Genomic DNA, 13,159 nt, shown 5'->3' with positions numbered 1-13,159 from the left:
GCTTTAGGCAGTATATATATATATATATATTTTTTTAAAGATTTTATTTATTTATTTGACAGAGAGAGATCACAAGTAGACGGAGAGGCAGGCAGAGAGAGAGAGAGAGAGAGGGAAGCAGGCCCCCTGCTGAGCAGAGAGCCCGATGCGGGACTTGATCCCAGGACCCTGAGATCATGACCTGAGCCGAAGGCAGCGGCTTAACACACTGAGCCACCCAGGCGCCCCAGTGTAGATATATTTTTAAATGATTTGGGTAAGGGAGGTTCCTGAACTAAATAACTTAATTTGAAATAGCTACCATTTTTTGGAGCACCTAGTATGTACCAGATGCTTTATATACATAATTGCAATACTCACTGTAGTTCAGCAAGGTAAATATTATTGTTCCTAATTGACAGATGGTAGAAAAGAAAACTTAATTTGTCTGAAATCATACAGGTAAAAATAGCAAAGATGTCCTTAAAATATTAACTGAGCTGTAAATAAATTGTGGCATATTCATATAATGGAACACTGGACAATAAAATGAACAAATAACTAGTGCAGGTAACAAACTAAATAAGTCTCAAAAACATTATTTTGAATGATAGAAACCAAAAAATATATGTAATGTCTGATTCCACTTGTATAAACTTAATACACAGGAAAAACTGAGCTATGGTGTTAGAAGTCAGAATAGTGTCTTTGTGGGACTTGACTGGGAAGGAGTAAGGAGAAATTTCTGGAGTGACAAGTTTTTTGTGTCTTTTTCTGAGTGGTGGTTACAGGGATATAGATGCACAGACACTGTGTGCATGAATATGTAAAAAACATAGAGCTTAAGATTCATGTACTTTACATATGTAAAATGCATGTATGTGCATAATATGTATGTAATGTATACTATTTTTTAAAGCTACACTGACTTAAAACTTTATACAAACTAACTCCAAAGCTATTTTTCTATTTTGCCATAGTATTTGATATTCCAGATTTTGAAGCCAATGCTTTGTAAAATGATGATACTTGCATTCAATTATTTATTCCTGATTTTCTCCAGATTAAAACTCTGTTTAAAAAATCTACTTAGGGGCACCTGGGTGGCTCAGTGGGTTAAGCCGCTGCCTTCAGCTCAGGTCATGATCTCAGGGTCCTGGGATGGAGTCCCACATCGGGCTCTCTGCTCAGCAGGGAGCCTGCTTCCTCCTCTCTCTCTCTCTCTCTGCGCCTGCCTCTCTGCCTACTTGTGATCTATCTCTGTCAAATGAATAAATAAAATCTTTAAAAAAAAATCTACTTAATTTGAACATAATTGTGGGTTTTTAAAGTTCAATAGTACCAGCTTCTCTACATTCTTATTTTATGACTTATTTACTTCCTTATTTTGTAAAACAGTGTTTTTATTTATTGTTTTTAATATCATTTTGACAAATAGGCATTTTAGCGAGCACATCTGGCCCCCAAAGCCATATATTTGTTATTTTTAAGATTCTTACACAGCCTTTTAACAATCTTGATGTTTGAAATAAGATCATCTTACAAGATTAAGTCATTCTTCTTTCTCTTGCTTTATCTTTTATTTGCAAGTCTTAGCTTGCCAGCATCAAAGATACACAGCAGTATTATTTATTATTACTGTCATCAGAACAAATCCTACTTTTCTGAAATACTCTAAAAAAGTAGTGAGGAAATCACACATTGTGAGAAGAGTTATTAAAACTATAAAAACTAATATTGTAGGTGAGATATTTGAAAGTGACCTTGCAGTGTATCTCAAGCTTATTGTATTAAAGCCTATAAATAAAAGGGACAAATAATTTCTGGGTACTAATATGACTTTCCCCCTTATTGGTAATGAAAACATTGAACTCTGCTGATTTGTTCTACTGAAGCTATTATATTTCCTGGAAACTTGGAGCAGTTGTTTAAGAGGATTGTTGTCTGTAATGAGGGCTTTCTGTTAGGTAGGGGAATAAAAATATTTGATCTTTATGTAAGGAGTGTTCTATTTTAATGGTAAAAGTAATGAATTTTTCATTCTTTCTCTTTATATACATTTAATTATGTTGATCAGTATCAGATAGTTACTTGTGACTTCTGCATCTATTTTTCAGAATTCATACTTAAACCTTTGTTTATATAATTATTGATATAGTTTTAATATATTTTCCAATATATTTTAAAATACAATTTTTTAAAGATTTTATTTATTTATTTGACAGACAGAGATCACAAGTAGGCAGAGAGGCAGGCAGATAGAGAGAGAGAGGAGGAAGCAGGCTCCCTGCAGAGCAGAGAGCCCGATGTGGGGCTCGATCCCAGGACCCTGAGATCAGGACCTGAGCCGAAGGCAGAGGCTTTAACCCACTGAGCCACCCAGGCACCCCTAAAATACAATTTTCAAAACATTAAATCCTCTTCAAAAGAAATTAAAAGTTAGGATACATTAACCTACTCAGGTGTTTATTAATAACCTTGGATAGAGATCAAGTTTTCCACAGTATTTTGTAAGTGTTTCACACATTGGTAGACCCTTTTTCAAATAAAATATAAACTTCTTGCCTATGAAAACTGCATTTAAAGATAATATTACTAAAAATGATAATATTAAGGTAATTAACATTAAAATAATAATTTACATTTATTAATCATTGGGGAAATGCAAATTAAAGTGATACCACATTATACCAACCAGAATGTCTACAATGAAATACATAGAAAAAAAGAAGAAAAAAAAGAAACAGGGTTAAACAAGGCTAAGAAGCAAGTAGCTGCTCATATACCACTGATGGGAATATAAATTGGTAAAAAGCACTTTGAAAAACAGTTTGTCACTATAGTCCAGCAATTTTATTTCTAGGTATGTATGCAATATAAATGTGCACATTTGGTTACCAAAAGGCATGTTCTAGGATGTTAATAGGAGCATTATTTGTAATAGCCCAAATGTGGAAGACACTCAAATGCCCATCAGTATAGAATGGACAAATAAAACATTCAATTCCACACAGCAATGAAAATGAACAATGTGGATGAATTTTATAAACATAGTGTTGAACAAAAGGGAGTCAAATAAGAAAGAATGCATATGGTATTATTCCATTTAAAAAAAAAAATACCAAACAAGGTGAAAGTGATTTTGTTCAAACTCAGGATAAAAGTTCCTTGAGGGAGTGATGTGAAGAAGAAAGCATAAGAAAGACTTTTGTGGTGATGGAATGTTCTATTTCTTGATCTGGGCGCTGGCTACATAAGTGTGTTCAGTTTGTAAAAATGGATTGCATTTGATATGATCACATCTATGTGTATATGTTATGCTTTAGTGAAAAAGTTTGAAAAATAATGTATTTCTTGAAGTCACAAGATATATGTTTTATAAGTATCCAGAAGATGCAAGGAGATTTTGAGTCAGTATGACGGAAACTGCTTGTTGTCTCCCAATACCTATTACCACTGACTAGCTTTTAAATAGTGGAATCTCTGCGAGATGCTAGAAGCTGAATTAAGGAATAGCAGTAGGTGTAAAAAGAATAAGATAAATTAAGAGACATTATGAGAAATTTTATTTAGGATATTAGACTGATTAAATATAGAGATGAATGAATTAATGGTTAAGTCTCAAGTTTGGAGTCTACTTGACTTTCACAGCATGTTATTCTGATGTTAACTGAAAAAAGGAAATACAGGGTGAGTAAAAGTTTGGGAGAAATTATTAGGGGTAAATATTAAACATATTGGCACATACAGAGAATTATATGATGAGGTAAGAGAACAATTTGAAAGGGAAATCCTATAATCACAATTTAAGGACAATTACAAGCAAAACTTATTTAAAAAATTTTTCCAGACATCAATGAGTTTAAGTAGATTACTACTTCTCTAAGAGGTAGGAAGAATCAATACATTAAGATTACACTAGTGTTACTCAATGTTTTATATACTTCATAATGGGAACACTATCTAGTATATGAAGAGGAAATATGACTTACATTAGGCTAACAGTTCAGCAACCAAAAACTGCCTTACAAATATCAGTCATGATGTGTTGTTACTGTCGTTACAGTCATCAAAAACATTTGAATTTCTACTATGTACTTGACACTTTTTTTTGACACTAAGGTCACAGGAAGATGTATGTCATGCATCTTATCCTCTAGAGATCTATAACAGGAGAGAGAAGACAAGTACACAAAAGGATAAAGAAAGTGGGCTAGTATTCACTCTGTCAGGTGAATGGTTCAGATAAGTCAGTGTTATGTGAGCTACAGACAGTTAGCCTCTAAAAACTAGACGGTCGTAGTAGACTTCTCAGAGTTAAGATGCAAGCTGAAACATAACGAGAGCTAAGAATTCTACACTGGAACATTATGGAGAGCGTTACTGAGCTCTATGCAATTGAAATCAAGATATTTTTGCCATTATTTTCTATTTTAAGCTGATTTTCAGCCACTGAATCTAATCATTTCTTCTTAAAATTGCCTGCTCAGATCGGAAAACTGTCCACTGTTGCTTCCTAGCATTCATTCAGTATCCGCATCCATGAGCTTTTGACTCTGATCATTGAGCTGAAATACAGAAGGTTACTTCACTGATTTACATTATCACCCTTTCCCCACTCCCAATACAAATGTGACATTTCAATTTTGCACACTTCAACTCTCCTTAAATCATCTGTATAAAAACTTCAAAGCTTGATTGATGATGAATGAGCCATTGTCTCCTCAAGCACCCGGTTCTCATTAGCCTTTAGAGTCTCAGCTTATTAATAATGAACCTTGAGGGCTGACCCAGTGGGGTAGCAGCAATTCATTGTGCTCCCAGCTGAAAGGTCTGGGTTTGGGAAAGATATAGGAATCTCTGGACCAAGTCCATTCCAGAGATGATGTATTAAGTATCACAGGTGGATGATGTGAGCTATATTACTTTTGTATCATTATCTGCCAACAGACTTGTGTGGCTTAAGGTGATGACAGTAAGAAAGATACATTGCTTTATGTCTGAGAAAACCCAGTGACTGCATCCTATAGCTTTATCTTGAAAAGGGGCTTTGCCACTTTGGATTCTGACTTTTTTTTTTTTTTTAAAGATTTTATTTATTTATTTGTCAGAGAGAGAGCGCGAGCAAGAGCGAGCATAGGCAGACAGAGTGGCAGGCAGAGTCAGAGGGAGAAGCAGGCTCCCCGCAGAGCAAGGAGCCGGATGTGGGACTCGATCCCAGGACGCTGGGATCATGACCTGAGCCGAAGGCAGCTGCTTAACCAACTGAGCCACCCAGGCGTCCCTGGATTCTGACTTCTTGATTGTGACCTTTGGCTTGATAGGCAACATAATTCTGATGTATGGATTAGCCAGACATTCCCACAGTAATTAGACAAGTGCAATATCTCTAATCTTTATTTATTTTATTATTATTTTAACTCTACAGTTGACATGCAGATGGGCCATGCAAAATAAGACATTTAGATATACAATCAGGGATTGAGGTTAAGTATTTCATTCTTGCTTATTTGATTTTCTTGTATTATCTTTGGTAGCTTTGTGAGTAGTAGTAAAATGTTTACTGTTGATACCAATCATGTAGACTCTAGTGGAATATGGGTAACTGCATTTAAAATTATCTTTATTTTATAAAAAAGAAAAAAAGAAAGAAAGACATTCAATCTTATTTATGAAACAGTTACAAATTGTGCATGGGGTCAAAGCAATTTTGTCAACTTCTTAAATTACGTAAGGAGGTCATATTAATATATATTTTCAGCAGGGATGCTACATCACAATTAGGCTATTTCATACCAGGCAGGGGGGAAAAAAAAAGCCATGATTCAGTATTTTATCACATTTTCTTTTGAAAGAATATATTTGTAAAATGTCAACGATTCTCATAATGGTCACTCATCCCCAAATTCACTGTAATAACTAGCATTTGAAAAGAAATGAAGAGTACAAAAGAACTTATTTAAATAAAATAAATATTTCCTTCTTTATTAGACTCATGCAAATGGGAAATCAAGGGGAGAAATAGTCAAATGGACAATCTTTTGGATTGGAAGACTAAGACACAAGTACTTTATGTTCTCTTTTAAATGTCATATTGGCACTTTACACTGTTCTAGAAAATAGTTTAAGGAACAATATGAGGTAGATTTATAATTCAATGTAAAAAACATGCTCTTAGACTTTATGTAACATATGCTAGGTAATTTGCACAGGTTTGAGGAAATTTGTTGTGTCCAGGATAGCTCAAAATCATCATTATTCACATGAAAAATAATACTGAATTTGATTTGCAAGATAGGTTTGGGATACTGATGAAAATGTCTAAATGTGACTTATAAATATCCAACATACTGCTTGCAGTAATTTTGTACATTTTCAATTGTAAGCATTTTATATAATAAAAGCTATTTATCTTTCAGCTTATAAAAACTCCACTTCAAAATTCTCTATTTTAAAATATTTTTCATATACTCAAAATATATGTGTATTGGTCTACTCAAATATATTTTTCTATAATCAGGCTATTACATTTGATATCATAGAACAAATATTTATAGTGATAATAGCTTCTGCCTTGCATAATGCCAGACTCTGGGGATATAGTTTTGACCAAAACAGAAATGACCTCTGACATAGTGAAATATAGAACCAGTTGAGATAAACTACAGAGCATTTAAGGAAAAAAACAACTTTCGTTTTTACTTTGATTTGGTTGGAATTCAAAATTAAAAGATATAACAGAAGTTAATTGATCAATGATGGTGCCAAATTCCACGTTACTTTTGTGTTTTAAGTTTGATTTAACAAATATTTGTTGATTATCTATTGCTTCAGGTTTGATATAGATACAGAACTGAAAAATATTCCTTGCCTTCCTAGAGTTTAATCTAGTATTTCTGTTATAAACTATGTGCTATATATGTTAAATTTGATGTATGGGAAAATAGTATGGATTACAAATTACTTACTCTACATACAAAAGGATTCATATTTTTTACTTAACTTGTATGCATTAATCTAATAGGAAATGTTTGATACTCAAACCTATTTAAGTGTTTGGCAGAATTTTTAAATAGTTAAATATTTTTCATAGAATATCATATTTCATATATCTTACCATATTTAATTGTGAAATTTATCAAAAAAGACAATTTTGTGAACTCACTGAGAATTTTTTATTATATAAAAAAAATCAGTTTTTTTCCAGCAGTTATTACAATGACCAAGAATCTACATGTGTTTCTCTTAATTTTCTCTGACCTATTTCCTACAGTGGATGTGAAATACAATAGATGGGATTACCCTGAGGTCATTTACTTATTCTTTAAGTCCTTTCACTTTTCTAGGCTTTGGGCACCTTTATTTGAATGTCAGTTACACTTGTGCTTGTTTTCTATATTACCTAGAATTAGAAATCCTTTTTTTTTGGCCATGGTTTAAAAATTTAATTATTAATCACTGTAAGGGAAACTGTCTTGGTGTAATACAGATCCAGTAAGCCTTTCATAGAACTTGTGACAACTCTACTGTTCTTGTTTCTTGGTAAAGATAGATCTAAAGTATAACCAGACATTTTCCTGATACCTTCTTGGATAAATATCTTACCAAGCATTTCTCTTTTTCTAACCCTTCTTTCTAACCTAAAAATGCAGCCAAGCTGTAATAGTCAAAAACATTAGAGATCCATTTTGTCCAGGAAATAATCTGTGTCTCTAACAACTTTCTTAAAGGTCAATATATTCCTCTAGAATTTTCTTAGTTTAGAAATAGATCTAACTGAATATTTTACCACAAATCATATTAAATTAATGTTTACAAAGGAGCACCTGAGTGGCTCAGGTTTCCACTTAGGTCATGATCTGAGGATCCAGAGATTTAGCTCTATGTGGAGCATGGAGCACGTTTAGGATTTTCTCTCCCTCTCACTCTGCCTCTCCACCCACCCTACCCCTATGTGCACACACTCAAAAAAAAAAAAAAAAAAAAAAAAGATTTGCATAAAGTTATAAACTCTCAAAAAATTGCATGAAGTTATAAGATCAATATAAACTACACCAAAGAATTAGTACAATATTAACATTTCCTTACCTATATTTAGGTAACGAAATTGATAAATAAATGTAAGGTAAAGTATATGTTAAAACTCCTCTATAAATGTCAATAAATTGCTCATTTTCTGACTATAGTGTTTGACATTCACCATCAGAGTATAATCTAGGCCAAATATAAAGGAAAGGACTATTTTCAGGGAAAATAGACACATACACAAATAGATTAAATGTGCCTTATAAATCCATCAATAAATACTAGAAGTTTATATATCTTCCTGATCAGAATTGCTAGCAGATGCTGGCTTTGAATTTAGGGTGTTATCCAAGCTGATCATGATTGTAGTCTTAATTTGAAATTTTAACATGTAAGATTATACTTGAATTTTTACTGCCTCCTTTCTAAATCCTTTTCCAAGTATAAATGAAGCTCTTGAACAGCATATTTCTGAGAAACAAATGTCAGCATTGGTAGCAGATTAATATTGTTGAAGGGATTTGATGAGATTATTATTCAGTGTAATATAATCTGATTCCATTTGAATATTTTTAGATAGGAAGTTAGAGATGGATACTATGTTCCTTCAATATGAACTATTTGAATTACAATGTGAGTCCTGAAAAATATACTCTTTTGACAATATTTGAGCTATTATGTTTTCTTCTCACATTTTTTTTTTTTAAAGTAGAACTTTTCCAAATATAGAGTGAAAAATAACCTTCATTTCCTGGATAGCAGTCAAAATCTCCTTTCTTGCCATCTAATGAAGAATTATCTTTAGAGCAGAAGAGCATCACCTAATGTCTCATGAGAAAGCTATTAGTATGAGATGGTCACATTTCATAGATAGAAACTTAAATGCCAAACATTAATGCAGAAATCCATTTTCACAATCTTTCTTATGTCTTATATCTCCTTTCTGCTTTGATGAAGATTGTATGGATAGGTCATGAAAAATAATGAACTGGATTTTAGAAGTAGAAAGATGATCTAATTTCTTTTTGTTTCTTTTTTTTTCTTTCCTCACCTGAGAAAATGGAACCAATAGTCAGTGAAAGGACCAATGATGAGAACGGGAGTGATTTTAAATGTGGAAAGCCCTGTGATGTCGATATTAATCTGGTGCATTTTATACACACAAGGCAATAAGGCAATTGAGATGTGCCTATCTCTCTTCCACAAATAGTCCTCTTATGGTGTCACGTGTTCCTTTCATTCTTTTATCTCTCTCCTTGGTTTAAGGTGACTCTTAAAAGTTTAGCTTTGGATACTGCACAAGAGATTATTTTTTCGAGGCCATCATGGGAAATAAAGTAGTTGCCTTCTTATTATTCATGTTCCTCTTCTTCCTCACTAGCAGTCTTGGTTGTTTAAGTTTTGTTCAAGTAGCAATTTGTCTACTCAGCCTCCCTTATAGTACAAATGCTCCTGGGATACCGTTCTGGCCAAGAAAATGCCTACATAATCGTTGGGGAGAACATCTCTTCCCAAATAGAAAGTCAGAGCCTCAGTAGGAAGATGTCTCTTGCTTGCTCTTCTGGTTTCAGCTTGCCTTGAGTTCGGAAAGACACTTAGATACATCAACCTTCTTGTGTCTGTAATGAATAAAACCAACACACAAAACAGATGTGGGTTCTATGGACACCACTACCTCCTATAGGTTTCCTATGTGAGAAAAATTATCCTCTATCTATATAAATTACTGTTAACTGTTTTTGTTAGTTGTAACAAGGTATTATGGACTGAGATTTAATTTCTCTTAAGTTGTTTTTCTATTGTGTAGAAGGGGAAAATGTGGTGGATATTGAGCAGGAAGTTGCTATGAGTATTTCTAACCAATTTCTTCAAGTAGTAAGGATGGTATTTTCAAAAAAAAAAAATAGTACTTTTGGAGGGAATATCTCCCCACTCCCCCAGATAACTTAAAGCAATCTGCAAGAGAATTATATATACTATCAGCCACTGAACAACTTAGCTGATCAAGGCCAGTGTGAAGTAGAGAATCAAGTAAAAATTGGCTTTAGTGTATTTTGTCCCATGGTCCTGCCATTGTTGCAATGAGCCATTGGGTTTTTATTATAGTTTTCTGTTGTTCATAAAGAATCATTGGCAATTCTATTGATTCCATTTGAGAGAATCAAAGAACATTTCTTTGAAATTGAAACATTAATTTTAGCTTTCATTTTGTTTTAATTACTTCCTACTGACTCCAGTCAATGTCACATGGACTAATAATCTTTTTAAGAGAGATAAACAAGTTAAATGGCCAAAAGAGGGAACTGGTTAAATAAATATTATTTAATTTATACTGTAGCATATTGCAGTTTCATTAAAAATAATGTAGAATAATATTTAATTATCATTAAATACTCACCACCCAATATTAAAACTAGCAGGTTATGAAATATTATATTCAATGTTATTCCAATTTCAGAGTAAAAAAAAAAAAAAAAGGAAAGAGACTGAAAACTTCTATACCAAATATGAAGAGTGTTTCTCTGGGTATTTATATTATGAGTGATTGTATTTCTTTGTATTTTTCAATCTTTCCCAATTTCTATAATTAATTTATATGACTAAGTGATATTATAAAAGGTGCCTTGGCTATTAATAATGTGACTCTAATTTAACATTGAAAACACTTTAAGAATAAATCACTTTTATTGACTACCTTATCATCAACAAAAAGTTTGACAAGATCTCTGTTTGTTTGTTTTAATACAGAAATCCTTAATGGTGGAGTGTATGTAGACCAGAACAAATTTCTTTGTTACACAGACACAATTCATTGGCAAGATATTGTTCGGAATCCATGGCCTTCCAACCTGACTCTGGTGTCAACAAATGGTAGCTCAGGATGTGAGTAACATTATCTTTCTTAATGTCTCAAAATGTTCTTCTGCTTCTTGTGAAAACAAACAGCTTATGTTTATCATGTCACTAATCATATTTTGAATTTTGATTGCAGCCATTAAAATGTTCAGTTATATATAAGAGAAGAATCTTCTATTAGCTCTCCTTTTGGTATGATAACTTCCCTTTTATAAATTCTCATTTCCTTAACATGACTTCTTTTGCTAAATCTAAAAACTTTACTATATTTCTAATGTCTAAGCATTCCAATGTCTAAATATTTAAACATCTGCCCAATTGTCCATAAACTTAAGACTGGTGTCTAACTACTGCTTCGGTTCTTTGTGACCCATGTACCACTGAGAAAAATGTGGTAGGACAAAATTAAACCTTGCTATTCACTATAATGTTTTAAATTTTTTTTTTTTTTTTTATTTATTTTTTTATTTTTTTATAAACATATATTTTTATCCCCAGGGGTACAGGTCTGTGAATCACCAGGTTTACACACTTCACAGCACTCACCAAATCACATCCCCTCCCCAATGTCCATAATCCCACCCCCTTCTCCCAAACCCCCTCCCCCCGGCAACCCTCAGTTTGTTTTGTGAGATTAAAATCTTGCCATTTGCAACAACATGGATGGAACTAGAGCGTATCATGCTTAGCGAAATAAGTCAAGCAGAGAAAGACAACTATCATATAATGTTTTAAATTTTTAAAAAATGGTGAACACTGTAAAACTCCTAAGCCTCCATTTGCCCCTGAAACCTTTATGGTAATACTTCATGAAAATTCCAAACAGTATAAATAGAATGGAGAATTACAGATTTCATAAAGAGCTATATGTTACATTCTGGTGTTAGTCATTAGCCTAATAAACTACCCAATTTCTCATGCTTCAAGTGTATTGTTTCTATCACAGAGGATTTATCAGATTCAGAGTGTTTAATATGATTAAATGATAAGCAAGTATAATTTGAACTATATAATTAAAATTTTACAAAATTACTCTGCCTGGAACCTGTTTCACTTTAATAAGGCAGGCTATGTGGTCCCCACATTTATTACTACTGACATTTGTATGAGAACAGAATCCTTATCAAGTGTTAACCTGGGTTTTATATTTCTCATCTGTTATTATATATTTCCCGCCTGAAATCATAAATGTCTTCACACAGTTCGATAATTATTTGCAATAGTGCTGATTGTGTTATGACACTTTTGTAGGAAATCAAACTCCAAGGGACAATTATTAAATTTCATGATGGCCCTAATAATATAATGGGGAAATATGAATGTATTTGATCCAAACTGACAGCTGTGTTTTTAATAAATGGCTAAATTTTTTAAAGTAGAGTAACAGAATTTTCTTGTCACCTTTGAGTAGAAATTTGTATGAGATTTCATCTTTACAGCATTCAAGTTGCCTACCTTGTAAAATTACATGTGAATAAAACATTGAATCTGTTCACACTAACAAGACAAATGATGTGCTTCAGAAACGGCTTCCATTTTCAGTCTGCCCATACTATGGTTTATTTTATATTTGGGGATGTGGATTATAGTGGATGCATAAGAGGAAAGGGCTACTGACTTAGCTTATTAGAATGACCAGCTTTTAATGCCTGAATGAGACCAGGCAAGAATGAAGCCCAAGAGAGAAGCCGAAGGGAAGTCTTACCGGATGTGGAAGAGGAAAGGTCTGGGGGGTTGCTGCACTTTCACAGATGGCATCTCTTTGTGCTGTTATTTGTGGGCAATTTTGGATGGTGTGCCTATAATTAGGCAACTGTAGCTGCATTTGTTTTGCATGCAAATAATTGCAGGTGCAAAAATTATAAATGCAGAGTAGAGTCGTAACAATTGGTCCTTTACAAATTAACCACCAATTGCTTACTGAAGTTTCATCCTTTACATACTAGTTCTCTTTGCTGATACATTAAATATACTGCATGACACCAAAACTGAAAATAATGAATTCTCTGGTCTTTGAATTCTGGTTTCACTCTGACTGAATTTTTTCCTCTACTTTCTCCCTGTGGATGATAACAGGTACCACATGGCTTTAAGTAGGCTCCATGCCCAGCACGAAGACCAGTGCAGGGCTCGAACTCACGACTCTGAAATCTCTGAACTGAGATCAAGAGTTAAACCATTAACCAACTGAGATACTCAGGCACCCTTTCCCTCAGGGTTTTAAGTGCAGCTTCTATAGTGAGGACTTCCAGAACTACAGTTACCCAATCAGTCGCCAAAGTTAAAAACCTGGTGGTCA

General features: G+C 33.4%; 1 protein-coding gene across 1 annotated transcript in view; it reads left to right on the top strand.

Annotated features, from left to right (window-relative positions):
- ERBB4 (erb-b2 receptor tyrosine kinase 4) overlaps nucleotides 1-13,159 on the top strand; it is a 1,176,406-nt gene that overhangs the window by 775,197 nt on the left and 388,050 nt on the right. Inside the window, exon 4 of the mRNA XM_059395472.1 lies at nucleotides 10,753-10,887. Within this exon, the coding sequence (XP_059251455.1) occupies nucleotides 10,753-10,887 (135 nt within the window). The remainder of the gene's footprint in view (nucleotides 1-10,752; nucleotides 10,888-13,159) is intronic.

The sequence above is a fragment of the Mustela nigripes genome, chromosome 3 (assembly GCF_022355385.1).
Source record: "Mustela nigripes isolate SB6536 chromosome 3, MUSNIG.SB6536, whole genome shotgun sequence".
In the NCBI taxonomy this organism is placed as follows: Eukaryota; Metazoa; Chordata; class Mammalia; order Carnivora; family Mustelidae; genus Mustela; species Mustela nigripes.
This window is presented reverse-complemented; position numbering and strand designations above follow the sequence as displayed.